The 24,092-nt window shown below is 45.3% G+C and overlaps 1 protein-coding gene across 1 annotated transcript in view; it reads left to right on the top strand.

Annotated features, from left to right (window-relative positions):
- Nucleotides 1-24,092, top strand: part of LOC138638068 (mucin-4-like) — a 305,885-nt gene that overhangs the window by 113,506 nt on the left and 168,287 nt on the right. The window contains exon 14 of the mRNA XM_069727051.1: nt 21,247-21,366. Coding sequence (XP_069583152.1) covers nt 21,247-21,366 — 120 coding nt within the window. The remainder of the gene's footprint in view (nt 1-21,246; nt 21,367-24,092) is intronic.

The raw sequence follows: 24,092 nt of genomic DNA, 5'->3' as shown, positions 1-24,092 counted from the left end.
AGTATGATTTAGATACCCCTTTACAGGTGGGTGAGACCGCAACGAAAATCAGGCACAATGTTACACACTCTGTTTTTGGTGGCACCAAATGAGAGAGATGCCACACACGCAGGACTGTCACTGAAGCACAAATGTAAATATTAATCTCCCACTGTTTTTTTTTTATTTTTTCAGGGAGAATTTAGAACCCCCCCCCCAAAAATGATTTTTTTAAGAAGAATTTAGAAAACAAATAAAAAAAAGTGATTTTTTCAGAGAGAATTTAGAAACCAAATAAAAAACAAAAAACAAATAGGCTTTCTATGGCCCACTATCTGAGAGAGAGAGATGGCACGCTCAGGACTGTCACTGAAGCACAAATGTAAATATTAATCTCCCACTGTTTTTTTCTAATTTTTTCAGGGAGAATTTAGAAACCCCCCCCAAAAAATTATTTTTTAAGAAGAATTTAGAAAACAAATAAAAAAAAGTGATTTTTTCAGAGAGAATTTAGAAACCAAATAAAAAACAAAAAACAAATAGGCTTTCTATGGCCCACTATCTGAGAGAGAGAGAGATGGCACGCTCAGGAATGGCACACAAGCCCAAAGGCCAATATTAATCTCCCACTGTTTTTTTTTTTTTTTCAGGGAGAATTTAGAAACCCCCACAAAAAATGATTTTTTTCAGGAAGAATTTAGAAAACAAATTAAAAAAAGAGATTTTTTCAGAGAATGTAGAAACCAAAAAAAAAAAAAAAAACTAATAGGCTTTCTATGGCCCACTATCTGAAAGAGAGAGATGGCACGCTCAGGACTGTCACTGAAGCACAAATGTAAATATTAATCTCCCACTGTTTTTTTTTTTTTTTTTGCAGGGAGAATTTAGAAACCCCCCCCCCAAAAAAAAAAATGATTTTTTCAGGAAGAATTTAGAAAACAAATAAAAAAAGTGATTTTTTTCAGAGAGAATTTAGAAACAAACAAAAAAAAAACTAATAGGCTTTCTATGGCCTACTATCTGAGAGAGAGAGATGGCACGCTTAGGACTGGCACACAAGCCCAAAGGCCAATATTAATCTCCCACTGTTTTTTTTTTCAGGGAGAATTTATAAAACAAAAAAAAAAAAAATAAATAGGATTTCTATGGCCCACTATTTGAGAGAGACATGGCACGCTTAGGACTGGCACACAAGCCCAAAGGCCAATATTAATCTCCCACTGTTTTTTTTTTTTCAGGGAGAATTTATAAAACCAAAAAAAAATAAATAAATAGGCTTTCTATGGCCCACTATTTGAGAAAGAGATGGCACGCTTAGGACTGGCACACAAGCCCAAAGGCCAATATTAATCTCCCACTGTTTTTTTTTTCAGGGAGAATTTATAAAACAAAAATAAAATAAATAAATAGGCTTTCTATGGCCCACTATTTAAGAGAGAGATGGCACGCTTAGGACTGGCACACAAGCCCAAAGGCCAATATTAATCTCCCACTGTTTTTTTTTTTCAGGGAGAATTTATAAAACCAAAAAAATAAAAATAAATAGGCTTTCTATGGCCCACTATTTGAGAGAGAGATGGCACGCTTAGGACTGGCACACAAGCCCAAAGGCCAATATTAATCTCCCACTGTTTTTTTTTTTCAGGGAGAATTTATAAAACCAAAAAAATAAAAAATAAATAGGCTTTCTATGGCCCACTATTTGAGAGAGAGATGGCACGCTCAGGACAGGCACACAAGCCCAAAGGCCAATATTAATCTCCCACTGTTTTTTTTTTTTTCAGGGAAAATTTATAAACCCAATAAAAAAAAAAAAATAGGCTTTCTATGGCCCACTATTTGAGAGAGAGATGGCACGCTCAGGACAGGCACACAAGCCCAAAATTAATCTCCCACTGTTTTTTTTTTCAGGGAGAATTTATAAAACCAAAAAAAATAAATAAATAGGCTTTCTATGGCCCACTATTTGAGAGAGAGATGGCACGCTCAGGACAGGCACACAAGCCCAAAGGCCAATATTAATCTCCCACTGTTTTTTTTTCAGGGAGAATTTAGAAACCCCCCCCAAAAAAAAAACAGAAACAAAAATTAGGCTTTCTTTGGCACACTATGTGAGATGGCACACACAGGGATGGCACTCGAACAGAAATGCCAATCTTAATCTCCCACAGCTTTTTTTTTTAGGGAGAATTAAAAAAAAAAAAAAACAGGGACTGTCCTACAATTACTATCTCCCTGCAGTAATCTCAGCCAGGTATGGCAGGCAGCAATAAGGAGTGGACTGATGCACAAATTAAATAAAAAGTGTGGACAAACAAAAAAGATAGCTGTGCAGAAAGGAAGGAACAACAGGATTTGTGCTTTGAAAAAAGCAGTTGGTTTGCACAGCGGCATACACATAGCAATGCAGCTATCAGGGAGCCTTCTAGGGCAGCCCAATGAGCTACAGCGCTGAGGAAAAAAAAATGTAGCTTCCACTGTACCTGCAAACAAAGGTGGTGTTGGACAGTGGAAATCGCTACAGCACAAGCGGTTTGGTGGTTAATGGACCCTGCCTAACACTATCCCTGCTTCTGAAGAAGCGGCAGCAACCTCTCCCTACGCTCAGATCAGCAGCAGTAAGATGGCGGTTGGCAGGAACGCCCCTTTATAGCCCCTGTGACGCCGCAGACAGCAAGCCAATCACTGCAATGCCCTTCTCTAAGATGGTGGGGACCAGGACCTATGTCATCACGCTGCCCACACTCTGCGTCCACCTTCATTGGCTGAGAAATGGCGCTTTTACGCGAAAGTCGCGTACCGCTGGCCGACCCCGCACAGGGGTCGGGTCGGGTTTCATGAAACCCGACTTTGCCAAAAGTCGGCGACTTTTGAAAATGAACGATCCGTTTCGCTCAACCCTAGTGGTGACCTCACTTAGAGGCTGAAAGCTCCCATTTACTTAGAGGAATGGCACACCTTTTTTATGCCTAGCTCGTTGTATGAATCTTGTATGTGAAAGATACAATGATCAGGATGTGCCCCACATCAGGGGGATTCTTTTAAGTGTAAACACGGTGTAATTACATTACCCGTTTACGGAGAAACCCGTTCTTTGCACTCATTGGGTTTAGCTTCTAGCGAATTCAGGGAGTTATAGATCCCTCGATGGACATACGGAATATATAATTCTTATATCTTTAGCCCTGATCGGTGCCAATATATAAACTTCAAAGAACAATAGACGCTCAAGCCTTCTATACTAGTTTTAACCAGTACCAGGTGGGAGGGGGAATGAGGGATTTTCACAGAGTCTGACTGCGCAGTGTAAAGCCATATAAATTCTAGAGGGAGGGAAGCAATATAGGCTTTCACACACAAGCAGAGGGAGAAGAGGAGGGTCGGAGAGGCCCACAGCGTGTGTCTGCAAAGCCATGGAACTTTTAGGTAGATGCTCAAACATGGCATATTCACATTATCGTGACAGATGAACACAATTACTATGAAAAAGGCCTGGTATTCCACCTTAAAACCAACATGCCTGAAAGAAAAAACACCGATAGACTGCATAAGCTTACCCATGGATCTTTTCAATCTTATCCAAATATTCTCACAAGACCAAGAAGAAAGAAGCCAATCATATTGTTGAAAAACAGAAAGTTTGGGACAATAGAATTAAGGCTAAAATACCTTTATTAGTGAGGGTAGTAAGAAATAGCACTACATACATAAGAGGGGCCCACACAAGTTAATAAAAAAGGAACATGATTATATATAAATATATAACAATAAAAATATATTAAAAACTGAACCACAAGGTAAAAAAATGGAAAGATTATATATACATATATAACCATAAATAACAAGGTAATTAGCTATTTCCAAAATATCAGAAGCCCACAAGTGGACAGTCATCTGGATACAAGAGAAGATAATCTCTATACAATAAAAGAAAAATAGACACCACATAGATGCAGTTTCATATAAGAGCACAAGTAATGCATCACTGTAAGATTAAGTAGCATGTCCAAAATTATGCACAACAAATGAGTGAGAACAGGAGATGCAAGCCATGCAAAGAGGTAATTGGAGATTGCAATATATTTATAGGGCAAATGAGTGTGAGCTGGTGATGGAAAACCTGTGGGGTACTATTAATCCAAAGTGGGATGAAATATTGTGGGAATGAGCACAATAGATTAATTGTCTGGTTCACGAACCAGGTGCGGAGCACACCCCAAAATGCATTTCGGAACGTGTCCTTCGTCATGTATTCCCCTCCTAAAGGTCCGGGTCTTGCCATTATTATGTTGGTTCTAAGTGAGCAGTAACAGGGACTGTTGTCGCAGGTCTCGACCTACTCTCTGATGAGTCCACCGTAGAGATGACATCACGGCACCGGAGAGATAAGACACAATGCACCAGGGCTGTATCTATAATAATAATAATAATTTTTATTTATATAGCGCCAACATATTCCGCAGCGCTTTACAAATTATAGAGGGGACTTGTACAGACAATAGACATTACAGCATAACAGAAATACAGTTCAAAACAGATACCAGGAGGAGTGAGGGCCCTGCTCGCAAGCTTACAAACTATGGGGAAAAGGGGAGACACAAGAGGTGGATGGTAACAATTGCTTTAGTTATTCTGAAATATCTCTAATTTTAATAAGCTTACACACACTTTTTATGCATTCTTGTGTTGGAGGTGGATTCTCCATATTATGGGCTAAGCGTCGGAGTGTATTACTCCCTTGCCTCCCTATGGTTTCGCAAACATATTTTTACACAGTACATTATTCGTTATTTTACCAAGGACATTCCCTGCTACAATCTGCAATAACAGCTAAAATGAAGAATAGTGAATAACAACGTGTTTATCTGACCTTTAATAACACTTACACAAAATGGAGGCAAGCAGGATAAAATGGATCCTGTTATAACAGGACACATAGGGCAGCAGCAGCTCAGCATTGGAGTGACAGCAGGATGAGGAATTTGTGCAGGTTGAGAATATATGGAGATGGTGCTGGAAATGTGAGAAGTTACATGTATCTTTGCTATAAACTCTGCAGACGACTCATGGCTGGAAGATGTCATGTTATTGTGGGCCAGATCGAAAAGACAGGAAGCATGAATGACTCCATCAGAAAGAACATCATTTGGAAATCACTATGTATAACTGCCCTTTAATCTCTAATATGTTCTGCAGGACTGATATCTACCACCATATGGTGGTATTATCAGTGTTAATCTTTGAGAAGAGATTTTCAGTAACAGCACTATCACTTGCTGACGTTCCCCTAACTATGGTGATAGATGTGAAAGTAGTGACCTGGTTAGGGGCCCATCCAGATGATTTGCCTCCCTACCGTTGAACTGACATTGTTCTACTAATACCAGACTGCGGAGATGACTTTTTTCCAGTGGTGTGAAGAGCTCTATGTAGCCTAATATCAGGTATTCAAAGTACAATGTCAGGATGCTGACCTGTGCCCTTCGCCGCTGTGCTGGTACTCCACTCGCCACTTAAAACAGCATGAGCAGTAACAGGAGTGAATTGTAGCTTACAGCACAGCTCTCAGCTACAAAACAATGTCATTCGACTCCCCTCACAGCTGTGAACTGGGGATCTCAGGGCTTATGCCCAATTCACAGCTGTGGCAGCCACAGTACAGTAAATCAGGTTGAACGCTGACCACAGTCTCTTATGGCCTGAGGTCGTATTTGAAATGCGTGAATGTCTTGCTCAGACTCTTAAGGCCCCTTCACATTAAGCGACGCTGCAGCGATACCGACAACGATCCGGATCGCTGCAGCGTCGCTGTTTGGTCGCTGGAGAGCTGTCACACAGACTGCTGTCCAGCGACCAACGATGCCAGTAACCAGGGTAAACATCGGGTAACTAAGCGCAGGGCCGTGCTTAGTAACCCGATGTTTACCCTGGTTACCATCCTAAAAGTAAAAAAAACAAACACTACATACTTACCTACAGCCGTCTGTCCTCCAGCGCTGTGCTCTGCACTCCTCCTGTACTGGCTGTGAGCACAGTGGCCGGAAAGCAGAGCGGTGACGTCACTGCTCTGCTTTCCAGCTGACCGACGCTCACAGCCAGCACAGGAGGAGTGCAGAGCACAGCGCTGGAGGACAGACGGCTGTAGGTAAGTATGTAGTGTTTGTTTTTTTTTTACTTTTAGGATGGTAACCAGGGTAAACATCGGGTTACTAAGCGTGGCCCTGCGCTTAGTAACCCGATGTTTACCCTGGTTACCAGTGAAGACATCGCTGGATCGGTGTCACACACGCCGATCCAGCGATGTCTGCAGGGAGTCCAGCGACGAAATAAAGTTCTGGACTTTCCTCAGCGACCAACGATCTCCCAGCAGGGGCCTGATCGTTGGTCGCTGTCACACATAACGATTCCATTAACGATATCGTTGCTACATCACAAAAAGCAACGATATCGTTAACAATATCGTTATGTGTGAAGGTACCTTTACATATCATCAAGTAAAAATGACAGCCCTCAACGGCTGCAGACAAAATGTGTAAATAAATAAATGTTAATACTGTGCAACTTATTTTGTTTTAAAAATAAATAATTATATAATCAATAATGCTCGTCACTACTCGACACTCGCTCGACCATCAGTGTGCTCGAGATGCTCGTTACTCAGCAAGTATTTTTTTAATGCTTGAGTGGCAGCTCGAGCCCCGCACTGCATCTTTGGTGCATTTTACATAGCCAATGAACATGTGGGGTTTGCCTGCCAGTCATTGTAATGCCACAGCCATCTTGGTTGAGTCATTACTGTGATTGGCTGGCCACATGGTGTAATCAACATACCGTATCCCCTACACAGAGTGCGTAGGGAGACGTGCTGATGAGAGAGGAACAGAATTGAAGCCGCATATTAGCTGGGGATTCAACCACATTTGTATTTCTGTGATGTACAGTCCTTCTTATGGCTGATTATGATACATATTAATACTGCTGTTAGCAGCACTTGGGAGATATTGTGCTAAAGGAATCTTGTAGGACAGGATAGCGTGAATTATATGTCCTATATGCTAAAGCCTGCAACTGATACCAAAACCTCTTCTCAGGGCTAATAATATTCTTTTTGTTCATAATCCTGCAAATTGTAAATATTATACAACATTTTTACTGTGGCAGTTGAGCATCAAAAGCATACAGCCAGACTTGGTTGGATCTCAATAGTATTGCGATATTTATACTGCATATTGATACATTCATCTGAGGCATGCAAATTTGCTTGGCAATGTAAAACAGCCATTTTTTGAGCTGTGAAATTTTATACGCCACTTGCTACGGTTAGGCTTCAAAACCCCCCTAAAAAATAAATTGTTTAAAAAACATCATTGCAATATTTATACAGCAGTCTGGTCCATCTGTGTTATGCCCACAGGGCGTGGGGATGTATAGTGGACTCACTAGACCACTAATGGAGCAGTGGTAGCTGTATACCCGGTACACAAGAGGCAGGAGAATGAGCTTCCAAAAACCAAAGGTATTTATTTAAAGGAAGCTTAACAAAAAGGGAGAGGTGCCTGAGGGAAGAACCCTCTGGACCGCAACCCTTATCCAAGTAGTGGATCACCGGGCAGGGTGTATTCTATACAGGGATTCCCCCGTCGCATCACCAGGTGGCCTAAATGTCGTGGTTCCCGGACCAGAGGAACAACCCATACAGACCGTAATAACAAGACATTGAAATACCCACTCTGTCAGTGGAGAGAATCCTGGAAGGTCCAGCCAGCAGCAATATCTGGATGGTTTTGTGAGGAACGGCATGGTCAACCAGGAGTTGAACCCAGAGAGTCAAGAAGGATCCAGAATAGGGAACTGCGGAGGATTCTGAGGAGACAGGTGTAGAGTTCCCACCTCTGCACAGCAGGAATCTCGAACCATGTCCACTGCGGTCTCCCATTCTCCTCCAGCCGCAGTGGAACCTGCTCAGCAGAGACATCGATTCCAGCGTCTGGCTCAAGCTGATACTGTGTGCTTGGGTACTGCTACCTTTCCAGGCTCTGCCTTTGTAGCCAACACTGTTCAGCAGTGAGCAGGCGTTTCAGGGACTAAGTCCTGCTTTTCCCACACTGACCATGCCTGCAGGACGACCTCCCATTGGAGGTTGGGGTTCAGATGCTCAGGTCCTGTTGCGGCTCCTATTGGACCAACAGGAAGGTCCTGGAGCACTACTGCTATAAAAGGTTCGCCTGGCCGCTCGGCCATGCGCAAGTGTAAACTTATTAACTTGTATGTGTGGATGAATGCCAGTCGATGGATGAAAGCTCCGAATCATTCCCATCCCTAGTGTTGTTACCTGCTCACAAATGGTAGAGCTACCTAGCACCCGACAGTGCTATCCTGCACAATTGCACAAGTTGCTGAATCCAGTTAGCAGGGACCGCCAGAGCAGCGCCGTGCGCAGATAGTGCACTTTCCCGGCCCTAGTTAGGATGGTTAGTGGCGTCCGTCAGAGCGGCAATGCACGCACTCCTGTGCTGTAAATATTTACTTTAGTTATTTCCCTGGCACAGCAGTAGTGGTGTCGAGCGCAAGAGATCTAGAGGGACTCTTACCCTGAGTCTTGGGGCAGAATTCTGTGTCGCCTTGCTTGCACTCTCTGTGCGGTATCGCGGCCCTTTGAAGCTAACCCATATGTGCAGCCACGGTACCACGGATCGCGGAGAGCCTGGAGGGGCATGACTAAGCAATCACCTGACTATTCACTAGAGCTTCTGATGGTGAGGTTAGACTTGGCTCCCGATCTGCACCAGGTGCCATTCCTGGGCAGACCAACGGTCGAGCAACAACTGGACCCGAAGAACAGACTGGATGGAGCACCGAGCTTGTATCAGAGACAGAGTTTGCGTCCGAGTGCAGCTGGCAGGTTTAGCTTCTGACTGCAGTGAGCAGGATTTGCTTCTGAGTGCAGCAAGCAGGATTTGCTTCTGAGTGCAGCAAGCCAGATTTGCTTCTGAGTTCAGCAAGTGGGATTGCTTCAGAGTGCAGCAAGTGGGATTTGCACTTGGAGTACAGCAGACAGGATTTGTGCTTGGAGTACAGCAGGCAAGATTTGCACTGGTATGCAACCTTACACAACATAGACTGTAACAGGAGGTTGCTAAGGTACCTCCCCCAGTGGAGAGGAAGCAATATACACATAATGCCTCAAAACCATTGGCTGGGGAGGAAATATGAACTGAACGCGCTGGCCCTTTAAGAGTCTGGGAGCATGCACATGCCCTTAGAACATGGTCAGAGGCTTGGCTGGAAGTGTTTCTGAGAGCATGTGGAGCAAGAGATGGAGAGGAACCAACTGCAGCATGTGTGAGTGAACCGACACCAGGAAGCCGGTGTGGGGCTAAGAGTACCCCCTTATGCCCCCTCCTCTACAGGCCATTGAAGAAGTTGGAAAGGACATCTGCTGCAGTAATATCAGACGGAACCGTGATTGAAAGGGGAACCTCAGGTTGCCGACCGAAGTCAATGTAGAATGGCGACTTTCCAGAGGCTTCGCCGACATGATTATTGTATGAGAACTCAGCCCAGGGAAATGATGTCACCCAATCATTATGGTGGGCATTGACGAAGTGTCGCAGGTAGTTGACCAGGACCTGGTTGACACACTCCAATTGTCCACTGGACTGAGGGTGATAAGCTGATGAGAAGTACAAGATGATATCCAGATGTTTACAGAGTGCTCGCCAGAATCTGGAAGTAAGCTGCGAACCTTGATTGGATACGATGTGGCGAGGAAATTCATGCAGGCAGAAAATATACTTAATGAACTGACAGCCAATTCAGGAGCGGATGGATGAGCAGGCAATGGGGTAAAATGTGCCATTTTAGCGAAGCAATCCACGACTACCCAGATGGCGGTGCAACCCTCGGAAGCTGGCAAATCTGTAATGAAGTCCATTGCTATGTGCTGCCCAGGTACCGATGGTACGGGTCATGGCAGGAGAGAACCGGTAGGAAGTCGACTAGGAACTTTATTGGGGGCACAATTCGGACAGGCGGCCACATAGGCATAGATCTGCCTCCTCATGGATGGCCACCAGTAATGACAAGAGATCAATTGTAATGTCTTCCTTTGTACCGCCTTACCAGCCACCTTGGAGGAGTGACCCCAAGGCAACACCCTCTTCTCAGATTCATCCACAAGGGTCTTTCCTGGAGGAATTTGCAACAGGCAAAGAGGGGTGACCGTAACCATCTTAGAGGTTGCAATGATAAATTGAGGATCCTCCTCTTGGTTCCCAGACAGAAATGAGCAAGAAAGGGTATCAGCTCTGACATTCTTGTCACGGGATCTAAAATGCAAAAGAAAGTTAAAGTGGGCAAAAAGCAAAGACCACCTGATTTGGCGAGGATTAAGTCTCTGAGCGCAAATATGGAAATATGTCAGATTCTTATGGTCCGTGGATAAACTGGGCCCTCCAGCAGGTATCACCACTCCCTCAGAGCCATCTTAACGGCAAGCAATTCCCGGTACCCAATTAAATAATTACATTCAGGAGTGGAGAAAGCCTTGGAGAAGAAGCTGCAGGACACACGGCGACCTGAGGAGGACTTCTGTGTAAGCACAGCTCTGGCCCCTAATGAGGATGCGTCCATCTCAAGGAAGAACTGTATTCAGATCTGGAAGATGCAGAACGGGTGCGGTGGAGTAGCACCGTTTGAGAGTGGAAGGCCTCTTCAACCTCAGGGGACCAGTTCTTTGGTACGGCTTTGGAGTGCCCCCAGACACAGGGCCACGAGTTCTCGGTACCGGGCCTCCCTGGTTCGGTTCTGAGACTGTCACGGTGGCTAGACCTGGTTCGCGACCCTGCTAAGGGGCGTCCAATAAAGGTAGTACAGTCTGTCAGGGATTCGTGACGCCACCTGTGGTGTTCGGTCATGGTGACCGACGCTGCTGTGGTGTCCGCTGGGGTGATGGAATGGCAGCTGGATGGTATACCTTCCCACAGGTGAAGTATGTCCCCAGGGCTTCCCAATAAGGTAGATGGTGATGGTGTGAGGTGCAGTCAATAACGAGGACACAAGGTTGCAGTCTCTTTACCTCTTTGCTGAAGATTTCAGGATCCTCAATCCAGAGCACGCTTAACAGGGCAGTCTGAGACCGGTCGGTCCGATGGGCACATCCAGAGTTCCCTTCGCAGGTGGAAATCGTTGCCTACCACTAGCGCCTGTGTGTTGTAGTGCTACCCTGCTGAGCATTCGGAATAGTCCTCACAACTGCTGTTCTCGTTCGTTCGTTCTCTACAGCTCTCTCTCTCTCTTTAGTTCCAGATGTTACTAGTTTCTTATCCCCCAAGTATGTTCTGGCTGGGACGCACCCGTATGACGGGAAGGCTCGGAGCTCTTCCGGGACCCTAGAGACGCCCCTCTCCACGCGTTGCCCCCTATGTCTTCGTAGGAAATTTAAGGTAGACAGCCAACCTATAATTAACGGTCCTGCGGAGTTTGAAGTAAGGCCTAGAGTCAGTTACTCCCGCAGTGTTCCGGCCACCGGTTACGCGCCTCAGTAGGATGTTGCCTCGGTCTCACGGCACGACTCCCACTGGCTCTCCTTTGTGCTTGATCTCTTTTCTCACTGTTCCACAATATCCTTCTCTTTGTGTCTCTCTCTTAGGATACCGCCGCAAGGTAGTGCAGGCGCGGTTCCGTAACGTTCTGCTCTGTTCGCTAGGCACCTGCCAGGTTCCCACTCCTGACAGGGACCCCCCTGTGTCTTCTTCCTGCAACACCCCCTGCCACGGGATGTTGCCTGAATCCAACCCAGTCAGCTTCTGACTAACTTCCTATCCAACCCCTAGTTTTACCAGTGTGAGGAGTGGCCCAATAAATAAAGCCTTTTTCTCCCCCTAGTGGCTGGAGTGTGAAGTGTAATGTGTGCTGGTGATACCTGGTCAGAAGAACTCCTTTAGTGCCATCAGACGTACCATCACTCCCCTTAGTGGCAGAGCATCATACTGCAACGACCAGGTCTCTGGGGCACTGCAGCTTCCTTTCAAGTCATGGCAGACATGGCAGCAGTCAGAGTGGAGAAGTGTGGAATAAATTGCCTATAATAATTACCAAAACCAAGGAATCTTTGGATTTGACTTCCATGGGCAGCAGCCATTTAAGAATGGAAGAGACCTTTTCAGGATCCATCCTGTCCAATATATGAGACAATGTATCCCAAGAAAGGAAGTGAGGACTGTTCGAAAACACACTTCTCATACTTGGCATAGAGCCAATTTTTCCTTAGATGCTGACAAACTTGCCGAACTGCTCGACTGGGGAAAATATCAGAATATCATCAAGGTAAACCACAATGCAGGTATAAAGCAAGTCCTTGAAGATATCGTTGATGAACTGCTGGAAAATGTCAGGTGCATTACTGAGACCTTAGGGCATCACTCGGTATTCATAGTGTCCGTCCCTGGTGTTGAAAACCGTCTTCCATTCATCTCCTCGGCAAATGCAGTTTAGATTGTAGGAGCCTCTTAAATCTAATTTGGTGAAGATTCTTGCACCACTTAATTGATCAAACAACTCTGGAATCAGTGGGATAGGATATTTATTTTTTACCGTGATCTGGTTGAGACCTTGATAGTCTATACAGGGTTGTAGAGATCCGTCCTTCTTCCTGATGAAGAAAGACCCGGCCCCAGCAGGAGGGGAGGATTTCTGAGTGAACCCCCTGGCCAAAGTCTCCTGAATGTAGTATGACATAGCTTGGGTCTTAACTGAGGACAGAGGGTAAATTTGGCCTCTAGGGAGTGAAAACCCAGGAATCAAGTTGATAGGCCAGTCATACGGCCTGTGGAGGGGCAAAGTCTCTGCCTGCTTCTTGGCAAATACATCAGTGAAGGACCAATATGCAGACGGCAAACCGGGCAGCGGTATCGGATTAGACCAGGTCTTAGCCGGGCGTACGGGAGCCAGACACCTCCCATGACAGAAATGACCTCAGCAGAGCACCTCTCCAGTCCAAGACAGGTTCATGCTTATGCAGCCATGGTAGCCCCAAGAGAAAGACGTGAAGCATGTTGGAGAGGACATAGAAGACCATTTTCTGCGTATGGAGCATTCCAATACAGACCTCAAGCAGCTCAGTAGCTAAGTGAACCGTCTCTCGAAGAGATCTTCCATAAACAGATGTTATTACCAGGGGGTTCTGGAGTGGATCAACTGGAATTTGGAACCGATTTACTACAGCCTAAAGAGTGAAATTTCAGGCTGCCCCGGAATCCACATATGCTGACTCAACAAACTGGGATTCACCGGTTGTCACGGCCACAGTAAGAATCAGGTGTTGAGAGCTGTCCTTTCCATTTAGAGAGACCTCTCCTACCGCCACAAGATGCTGGGGCAGCAGAGGCATTGGAACACTATCAAAGGTCTGTGAAATATTTCTCAGAACCTCCCAGTGTCCAGGCTCTGATGAGCAGGGTAATCTGAAAGGAGGGAACATTTTTGGAAGATGCTGAAGGAGTACCTTGCCGACTGAACAAGCACCCTTGTTGATTCCTTTGTACCTTACAACTATGCAAGCTAGACATGTGGCATGAACTGTCTCTCTATGCTTTGGAGGTCCTAGCCTACCCTGCCTGCCGCTAGCGTTTTGTCAAAGAGGGTTTTTAGTGCTGCCGAGGATATTATAAACAACAGGCGCATCCGCCGTTCAACTGAAATTGCTGCCAGGCTGACGCTTATCAAAGTGAACAAGAGCTGGATTGCGCAAGACTTCACATGCTGGCCCTCTAACAATACAAAGGGCCACCTGATGGCCCTCTGCAAATAGTGGTGGCTGGCTCATGGCTCATAATATCTTTGTACACTTGTGGGTTACAAGAAGTGAGGGGAGTGTAACACGACTATATAACATAATTACAGCTGTATCCAGCATTACAGCTCAGTCCTATTTATTGGTTTTAGTTGCAGTACCAAGAAAAGCTGCTACTTTACCTACATAACTGGATCTTGTAGATAATGAATGAATGAGACGACCAAAGGCTATGGAACCTCATTCTGATGCTCCATAAACTTTGCCAACAGCCACTTTTGGTTCCGCTGCACAGCACGAGACCCCATGACTCTGAAAAGCGGTGTCATCAGTAACGTCACCGCTCTTCAGATATTGCAGGTCTTGCGCTGAGCTCGGCGACTGTGAAGAGCGATACTGTTACTACCACTCTTCAGAGTCGCTGGGTCTCGCCAGGTCTGGGCTAGTAGTGGGGGTGTCTGATAGAAACCTCTCCATTACTTACACCAGGGATTGATAGCAGCTGAGATTACGCAGCTGACATCAACCATAAAAATCATTACACATATCAGAATTAAATGCTTTGGCGGCTGGGAAAAGCAGTAGAGTTAGCACTATTCCCCGGCGTCGGGTGCTATCTACAACTGTCATCATCCTTGACTGGTCTTCCTGTGAAGCATTTCTGCTGTATTTACATGCGCTGATCTCAGGCCGCTAAACGAGTGTGATCGACAATACTGAAATCATTCGCTTGTTTCCTGGCCTCTTTACACCAAATCAGAAAGAATGAAGGGAACAGAACAATCACAATTAGATCAATCTGTCCCCATACAGTATCATGTTATCAGCAGCACATCTACAGTTTACACCGGCGATGTGCTGCTGAGAACAAGGATTTCTGTTCCCACATAAACAATACAATCACTCGATGAATGGGTAGCATTTTGCTTGTTTAGTATAATACACCCCATAGTCCTCCATATATTATAATGTGCACCTCAGTCCTCCATATAGTATAATACACCCTCAGTCCTCCATATAGTATAATACACTCCTCATAGTCCTCTATATATTAAAATACACTGCTCAGTCCTCCATATAGTATAATACACTCCTCAGCCCTCCATATAGTATAATGTACTGCCACAGTCCTACAAATAGTATAATAAACTCCTCATAGTGCTCCATATAGTATAATGCACCACCATTGTCATCCATGTAGTGCAATTCACTTCCCATAGTATAATGCACCCCATAGTTCTTCATATAGTATAATGTATTCCCCATAGTCCTCGATACAGTATAATGCAGCCCACATATAGTATAATGATGCCACTCCAGAGTATAATGCAGCCACCCCACAGAATATATTGTAGCCCCCTGAGTATAATGTGACCCCCAGAGAATATAATGCAGCCCCCTCTTATATATACAGTCATGGCCAAAAATATTGAGAATGAGACAAATATTAATTTTTCCAAAGTCTACTGCTTCATTTTTTCTAATGGCAATTTGCATATACTCCTAAATGTCAGAGTGTTCAGCTTAATAGCAATTACTGTACTTGCAAAGTCAATATTTGCCCAGAAAATGAACTTAAACCCCCAAAACACATTTCAACATCATTGCAGTCCTGCCTTAAAAGGAGCAGCTAACATCGTTTTAGTGATTGATCCATTAACACAGGTGTGGGTGTTGATGAGGACAGGGCTGGCGATCAATCAGTCATGATTAAGTAAGAATGACATCACTGGACACTTTAAAAGGAGGCTGGTGCTTGGTATCATTGTTTCTCTTCAGTTAACCATGGTTATCTCTAAAGAAACACGTGCAGCCATCATTGCACTGCACAAAAATGGCCTAACAGGGAAAAGTATCGCAGCTACAAAGATTGCACCTTACTCAACAATCTATCGCATCATCAAGAACTTCAAGGAGAGAGCTTCCATTGTTGTCAAAATGGCTCCAGGGCGCCCAAGAAAGACCAGCAAGTGCCAGGACCATATCTTAAAAATGTTTCAGCTGCGGGATCGGACTACCAGCAGTGCCGAGCTTGCTCAAGAATGGCAGCAGGCTGGTGTGAGTGCTTCTGCATGCACTGTGAGGTGGAGACTCTTTGAGCAAGGCCTGGTTTCAAGGAGGGCAGCAAAGAAGCCACTTCTCTCCAGAAAAAACATCAGGGACCGACTGATATTCTGCAAAAGGTACAGGGAGTGGACTGCTGAGGACTGGGGCAAAGTCATTTTCTCTGATGAATCCCCTTTTTGATTGTTTGGGACATCTGGAAAACAGCTTATTTGGAGAAGAAGAGGTGAGCGCTACCACCAGTCTTGTCTCATGCCAACTGTAAAGCATCCTGAAACCATTCATGTGTGGGGTTGCTTCTCAGCCAAGTGAATCGGCTCACTCACAGTCTTGCCTAAAAACACAGCCATGAATAAAGAATGGTACCAGAATGCCCTCCAAGAGCAACTTCTCCCAACCGTCCAAGAGCAGTTTGGCGCCCAACAATGCCTTTTCCAGCATGATGGAGCACCGTGCCATAATGCAAAGGTGATAATTAAATGGCTCATGGAACAAAACATAGAGATTTTGGGTCCATGGCCTGGAAACTCCCCAGATCTTAATCCCATTGAGAACTTGTGGTTAATCATCAAGAGACGGGTGGACAAACAAAAACCAACAAATTCTGGCAAAATGCAACCATTGATTATGCAAGAATGGACTGCTATCAGTCAGGATTTGGTCCAGAAGTTGATTGAGAGAATGCTAGGGAGAATTGCAGAGGTCTTGAAGAAGAAGGGTCAACACTGCAAATATTGACTTGCTGCATTAACTCATTCTAACTGTCAATATAACCTATTGGTACTCATAATATGATTGCAATTATATTTCTGTATGTGATATAAACATCAGACAAACACTAATAAAAACCAGAGGGCAGCAGATCATGTGAAAATATAATTTTGGTGTCATTCTCAAAAATTTTGGCCATGACTGTATATATATATATATATATATATATATATATATATATATATATATATATAATTGTCTAAGGGTCTGTTTGTCTGTAACCAAAATCTCATGTCGCTGATTGGTCGCACCCGGCCAGCCTCAACCAATCAGAGTTCATAAATAAACTACATACATATACTAGAATGAGAATAACATGAAGGTTAGTCTGTGAGGGAGAGAATAACATGGAAGAAAGTCTGTGAGTGAGAGAATAACATTGAGGACAGTCTGTGAGGGAGAGAATAACATGGAGGACAGTCTCTGAGAGAGAGAATAACATGGAGGACAGTGTGTGTTTGAAAGAATAACATGGAGGACAGTCTGTGAGGGAGAGAATAACATGGAGGACAGTCTGTGAGGGAAAGGCTAACATGGAGGACAGTCTGTGAGGGAGAGAATAACATGGAGGACAGTGTGTGAGGGAGAGAATAACATGGAGGACAGTCTGTGAGGGATAAAATAACATGGAGGACAGTGTGTGTTTGAGAGAATAACACGGGGTACAGTCTGTGAGGGAGAGAATAACATGGAGGACAGTTTGTGAGGGAGAGAATAATATGGAGGACAGTGTGTGAGGGAAAAAATAACACGGAGGACAGTCTGTGAAGGAGAGAATAACACGGAAGACAGTCTGTGAGGGAGAGAATAGCATGGATGAAAGTGTGTGAGGGAGAGAATCACATGGAGGACAGTCTGTGAGGGAGAGAACAACATGGAGGATAGTGTGTAAGGGAGAGAATAAAATTTTTCCCCGTTTTTAAGTTTATCATATGGTTAATTAAATGGTGTCTTTGAAAACTATAAGTCATCCTGTAGAAAACAAGCTGTCATACAGCGATAGATGACTAATAAAGTTTTGACTTTTAAAATAAATGGCAGTGGCAGTGTGTCCAATGGGTTAAAACATAAATGTAAGCACCAATGTTTATATGAATACTAGAAGGTGGCCCAATTCTAACGCATCGGGTATCTACTATATAATAGTCTAATTCTGTCTGTTTGTCTGTAACGGAAATCCCACATCGCTGATTGGTCTCGCCAGTTGCCCGCCACCAATCAGCGACAGGCACAGTCTGGCCGCGAATTGGCACGGGATTTGAACCATGCTTCGCTGACTGGTCGTGGCTGGCCAGCAGCGACCAGTCAGCGACAGGCGCAGTCCAGCTGCGAATTGGCCCGGGATTTGAACCACGGTTCTGCTGATTGGTCGCGGGCCAATTTGCGGCCATACTGTGCCTGTCGTTGATTGGTCGCGGGCAGCTGGCGAGACCAATCAGGGACAGGCACAGTCCGGCTACGAATTGGCACGGGATTTGAACCACACTTCACTGATTGGTCACTCCCAGCCGGCCGCGACCAATCAGCGATATTGGCACGGGATTTAAACCCCACTGCACTGATTGGTCACGCCCCGCTGGACGCAACCAATCAGTGACATTTATGCGGGATTTAAACACTCTTCACTGATTGGCCGCGACCAATCAGTGTCAGGCGCAGTCCGGCTGCGAATTAGCGTGGGATTTGAACCACGCTTCGCTGATTGGTCGCATCCGGCCGGCCGCGACCAATCAGCGATATTGGCTCGAGATTTTAACCCCGCTGAGCTGATTGGTCGCGCCCAGCTGGACGCAACCAATCAGCGATATTTGTGTGGGATTTAAACACTGCTTCACTGATTGGCCGCAACCAATCAGCGACAGGCGCAGTCTGGCCGCGAATTGGCACAGGATTTGAACTATGCTTCGCTGACTGGTCGCGGCTGGCCAGCCGTGACCAATCAGCGACAGGCGCAGTCCGGCTGCGAATTGGCCCGGGATTGGAACCACGGTTCTGCTGATTGGTCTCGCCAGCTGCCCGCGACCAATCAGCGACAGGTGCAGTCCGGCTGCGAATTGGCGCGGGATTTGAATGACACTTGACTGATTGGTCTCTCCCAGCCGGCCGCGACCAATCAGCGATATTGGCACAGGATTTAAACACCACTTCACTGATCAGGCGTGACCAATCAGCGATATTGGCTCAGGGTTTAAACCCCGCTGCGCTGATTGGTTGCGCCCAGCTGGACACAACCAATCAGCGATATTTGTGCGGGATTTAAACACTGCTTCACTGATAGGCCGCGACCAATCAGCGTCAGGCGCCGTCCGGCTGCGAATTGGCGCGGGATTTGAACCACGCTTCGCTGATTGGTCGCATCCGGCCAGCCGCGACCAATCAGCGATATTGGCTCGAGATTTAAACCCCGCTGCGCTGATTGGTCGCGCCTTGCCAGCTGTGACCAATCAGTGATATTGGCGCGGGATTTAAACAACGCTTCACTGATAATGTATATATTTTACCCGGACAATCCTGTGTATTCATTGCTTTATTCTTAAATCTTCATAAATAAACTACATACATATTCTAGGATACCCGATGCGTTAGAATCAGGCCACCATCTAATATAGCATAATGCAGCCCCTGCATATATATATGGTAGCCCCCTCATAGAGCATAATGCAGCCCCCTGTAGAATATAATGTATACTCTCCAAAGAATACAATGCAGCCCTCCTCATATAGTATAATGCAGCTCCCCATAAAATATAATGTAGCCCCCTCATAGAGTATGATGCAATCACCCCTCATAGAATATAATACAGCCCCCCATAGAATATAATGTAGCCCCCAGAGGATGTAATACAGCCCCCCATAGAATGTAAGAACTCTGTATGTAACCCCTTTCTCATGTGCAGCACCATGGAATTAATGGTGCTATATAAATAAATAATAAAAATAATAACTCCTTGCATATGTTGTCCTTGGTGGTATTTGAACCCAGGACTCCTGCGCTGCAAGGCTGCAGTGCTATCCACTGAGCCGCCGTGCTGCTGACATTCACATTTTTCTCATATGTAAATTAGCTATTAAGATCTGTGGGTCAAACACAGATCTCCCTGAGAATCTGCCCCCAGAGCTTACTTTAAACCCTACATAAAGACAGATTAGGAGGGTTCATCTTACTGACAGATTCCTCTTCAATAGTGATGAGCGAATATACTCGTTACTCGAGATTTCTCGAGCATGCTCGGGCGTCCTCTGAGTATTTTTTAGTGCTCAGAGATTTAGTTTTTCTTGCTGCAACTGAATGATTTACATCTGTTAGCCAGCATAAGTACATGTGGGGGTTGCCTGGTTGCTAGGGAATCCCTACATGTACTAATGCTGGCTAGCAGATGTAAATCATTCAGTTGCAGCAAGAAAAACTAAATCTCTGAGCACTAAAAAATACTCGGAGGACCCCCGAGCATGCTCGAGAAATCTCGAGTTAACGAATATATTCGCTCATCACTACTGCTTAGTTCACACTGCTTTAGCAGTAGCCCGTTCAGCACATACACTAACAGGCTGCTGTAACGCAAGTGCCGCCGTTTGCATCGTGCTAGCACAGATGGAGCATCTCCTAGCTCTATCTGCGCTAGCAATGACGGACCCGGAAATGCTGCAGCCCGCGTCTCAGGGTCCGTCACTCAATGATGGCACATCCCTAGCGCACGCCCATTGTGGGCGTGCACTAGCAATGCGTGCGACATTGCTTTCAATGACGGCGTTAACGGACTACGTTACTGAGCATTATGCCGCGGTGTAACGTAGTCCGTTTAATGGATGACATGAACGCAATGTGAACCTTGCCTTAAAGCTTTGTCATACAAATATAAAGTCATGTATCAACATAATCCAAATATGCTGTTGTCGTCTCTGTGTGAAAACTTAAAATGCACTGAGATAAAATAGAAAATTGTTCTCTGGTCAGATGAATCAAAATGTAAATTCTTTATGCAAACCACGGTCACCATGTCCTGTCGATTCAAGATAAGAGAGATTATCCAGCTTGTTGTCAGTGTACAGTACAAAAACCTGCATCTCTATTGGTATGGGAAGGCCTTACATAGTTTAGATAGTGCTAAACCACATATTGCATCCATTTCAAAAGCATGCCTATGCAAAAGAGGAATTTGGCAGCCAGCAGTTCAGAATTTTCACCAATAGAAAACATATGGCGCATTATGAAACACAAAATCTGGCAAAGATGATCCCAGACTGTTGAGCAGCTAGAATCCTTCGTCAGACAAGAATAGGACAATGTTCCTCTCCCAAAACTCCAGCAATTGGTCTCCTCACTGTAAAGACATTTACAGACTGTTGTAAGAAGAAGAGGCAATGCTAAACAATGTAGACATGGCCGATGTCCCAACTTTTCTGAGATATGTTTTTTAAATCAATTTCTAAATGAGTTACCAAAATGTTTTCAAATGAAATGTAAAAAATGTCTAACTTGTAACTTCTGATGTGTATTCTATGTGCTCGATTTTTTTGAGAATAGGGGTTGTAATTTATGGATACTCTAATAAATCTTCATTTTGAGCATTATTTACCATTATACCTCATGCTCTACAATTATATTACCGTATATATGCTATTATTATATTCTTTTCCTAGGTGATGGATATGACTGTGAACCACTGGCATCATGTAAGGATGATAATGATTGTTCTCCTTATGCAACGTGTAGTAACACAACAGGACGCCTCTTATGTAAATGTAATGGTGGATACCAAGGTAATAACTTATCAGCATAGATGTCTACATATATAACCATTCACTGGACTCCATCTATATTTTATAACTCTTTGAGAACAATGGTTGAAATCATAGGAAATTCAAATGTGTGCAAAATGTGATTTTTTTTAATATAAATCTATTGCCATCATCTATGCTCTTTTCGCTAACATTTGGTCACAATTATATTAGCTGTTTAGGCAGCATGTCTTTTCAAAACTTCTGGATATGGGATGGACCCACATTCATTAGCACATGACTCAAGCTGCATAACTAATAAAATAAAATATACAAAACTTATTTTGGAATCAAATGATCAAAACTTTATTTAAAATCAAATGACTATAGTAAGAGTTTGGTGAAATGCTAAGCAAGAATATTCAGAGATTCATAGATACCATGAAACTCCCCAGCTGCTTACCATGCAGCAATTTAGGGGAAGCATGCACTGACATGCCACAGTAGTAAAGCCAATCCACTTCAAGGGAATAAATAACCATACCAAAGTTTTTCATTCCCATGCTTAACAGCTAAATTGCCCCTGGATTATGTTATAGATATCACATTCTTCAATCTGGCCACCAAAGCTCAGACTATTCTTCATCATTGTGTAATAGCTAGTATTGAGCGATACCTTCCGATATTCAGAAATATCGGGATCGGATTGTATCGGCCGATATCCAAAAAATATAGGATATCGCCGGTACCGATGCCGGAAACCAATGCAAGTCAATGGGACACAAATATCGGAGTGAAAATAAGCCCTTTCTTTCCTTGTACATCCTGTTCCAGAGGGGGAAGAGTGTAAGCGGTGCGTGGGAGGACACTGCATGTCTTTGTGGGACCGTGGGGGGTCTGTGTGGGCCTGCCGGGGGTCTGTACGGGCCTCTCGAGGGTCTGTGTGGCCTGCTGGGGATCTGTGCGGCCTGCCAGGGATCTGTACGGGCCTCTCGGGGGTCTGTGTGGCCTGCCGGGGGTCTGTGCGGCCTGCCGGGGGTCTGTACGGGCCTCTTGGGGGTCTGTGCAGGCCTGCCGGGGTTCTGTGCGGCCTGCTGGGGGTCTGTATGGGCCTCTTGGGGGTCTGTGCGGCCTGCCAGAGGTCTGTGCGGCCTGACGGGGGTCTGTAAGAGCCTCTTGGGGGTCTGTGCGGCTTGCCAGGGGTCTGTGCAGCCTGCCGGGGGTCTGTATGGGCCTCTCGGGGGTCTGTGTGGCCTGCCGGGGGTCTGTGCGGCCTGCCGGGGGTCTGTACGGGCCTTTTGGGGGTCTGTGCGGCCTGCCGGGGGTCTGTACGGGCCTCTCGGGGGTCTGTGCGGCCTGCTGGGGATCTGTGCAGCCTGCCGGGGGTCTGTACGGGCCTCTCGGGGGTCTGTGTGGCCTGCCGGGGGTCTGTGCGGCCTGCCGGGGGTCTGTACGGGCCTCTCGGTGGTCTGTGCAGCCTGCCGGGGGTTTGTGCAGCCTGCCGGGGGTCTGTATGGGCCTCTCGGGGGTCTGTGCGGCCTGCCGGGGGTCTGTGCGGCCTGCCGTGGGTCTGTACGGGCCTCTCGGGGGGTCTGTGCGGCCTGCCAGGGGTCTGTACGGGCCTCTCGGGGGTCTGTGCGGCCTGCCAGGGGTCTGTACGGGCCTCTTGGGGGTCTGTGAGGCCTGCTGGGGGTCTTTGTGTTTGTGTGCAGGCATCGTCCGATGGGACTACAAGTCCCATTGGGCTATGCCTGCTACAATGGCAGTGATTGACACATTAGCCAATGATGGGACAGTAGTAGTCCCATCATCCAGCTAATGTGTTGAATGTAAAAAAAACTAAAAAAACTATATACTACATACAATATACATACATACATACTACATACATACATACTACATACATACAACATACCACATACATACAACATACATACAACATACTATATACTACATACATACAACATACATACATACAACATACATACATACAACACACAACATACTACATACATACTACATACATACATACAACATACATACAACATACCACATACATACAACAAACATACATACAACATGCATACAACATTCTACATACATCCATACAACATACATACATCCATACAGCAAACATACATACATACATACTACATACATACAACATACATACAACATACTACATACATACATACTACATACATACTACATACTGTAGTATAGGGACCTATGTTATAGGTAGGGGGGCGCTGTATGAGCTTCATAGAGTGCGCATAGAGGCGTATGGTGGCCATAAGAATGCATGGCAACCGCAAATATAAGTGTGGCGATGAGTCAAAGTCCGGCATTAGTGTGAATGGCCGGTATGTGTGTTGCAGAGGAGGACACTCTGAACTATCAGCCTGAAGTAAGGATGTTATGGGACCTGTAGTCCTACATGTAAATGTGTAGTTTAACTAGGGAGGCTGGCAGGGCTAGTTCTGAGAGATGGGAGGGTCAAACTAGCCACATACACTCCCATCTAGGGGAGTAGTTACAGGTATGTAATGTGACCAGGGTGTGGGTCACAAGGGCTCTGAGTGTGGACCTGAATGGTCTGTGCTGGAAGGTCCTGGAGAGCCCCATGTGTTGGGAGTGTCGTCTCCCTGAAGAGCACATGGCGGGGGCTCTGGACCTCACACAGACCAGACTGTGGAATGGATGGAGTAAGGGAAATGCTACAATTAGTGTTGAGGGATACCTTCCAATATCTAGAAGTATCAGTATCA

The sequence above is a fragment of the Ranitomeya imitator genome, chromosome 5 (genome assembly GCF_032444005.1).
Source record: "Ranitomeya imitator isolate aRanImi1 chromosome 5, aRanImi1.pri, whole genome shotgun sequence".
Lineage (NCBI taxonomy): Eukaryota > Metazoa > Chordata > Amphibia > Anura > Dendrobatidae > Ranitomeya > Ranitomeya imitator.
The sequence above is the reverse complement of the archived record's forward strand: the minus strand, read 5'-3'. Positions and strand labels throughout refer to the sequence as shown.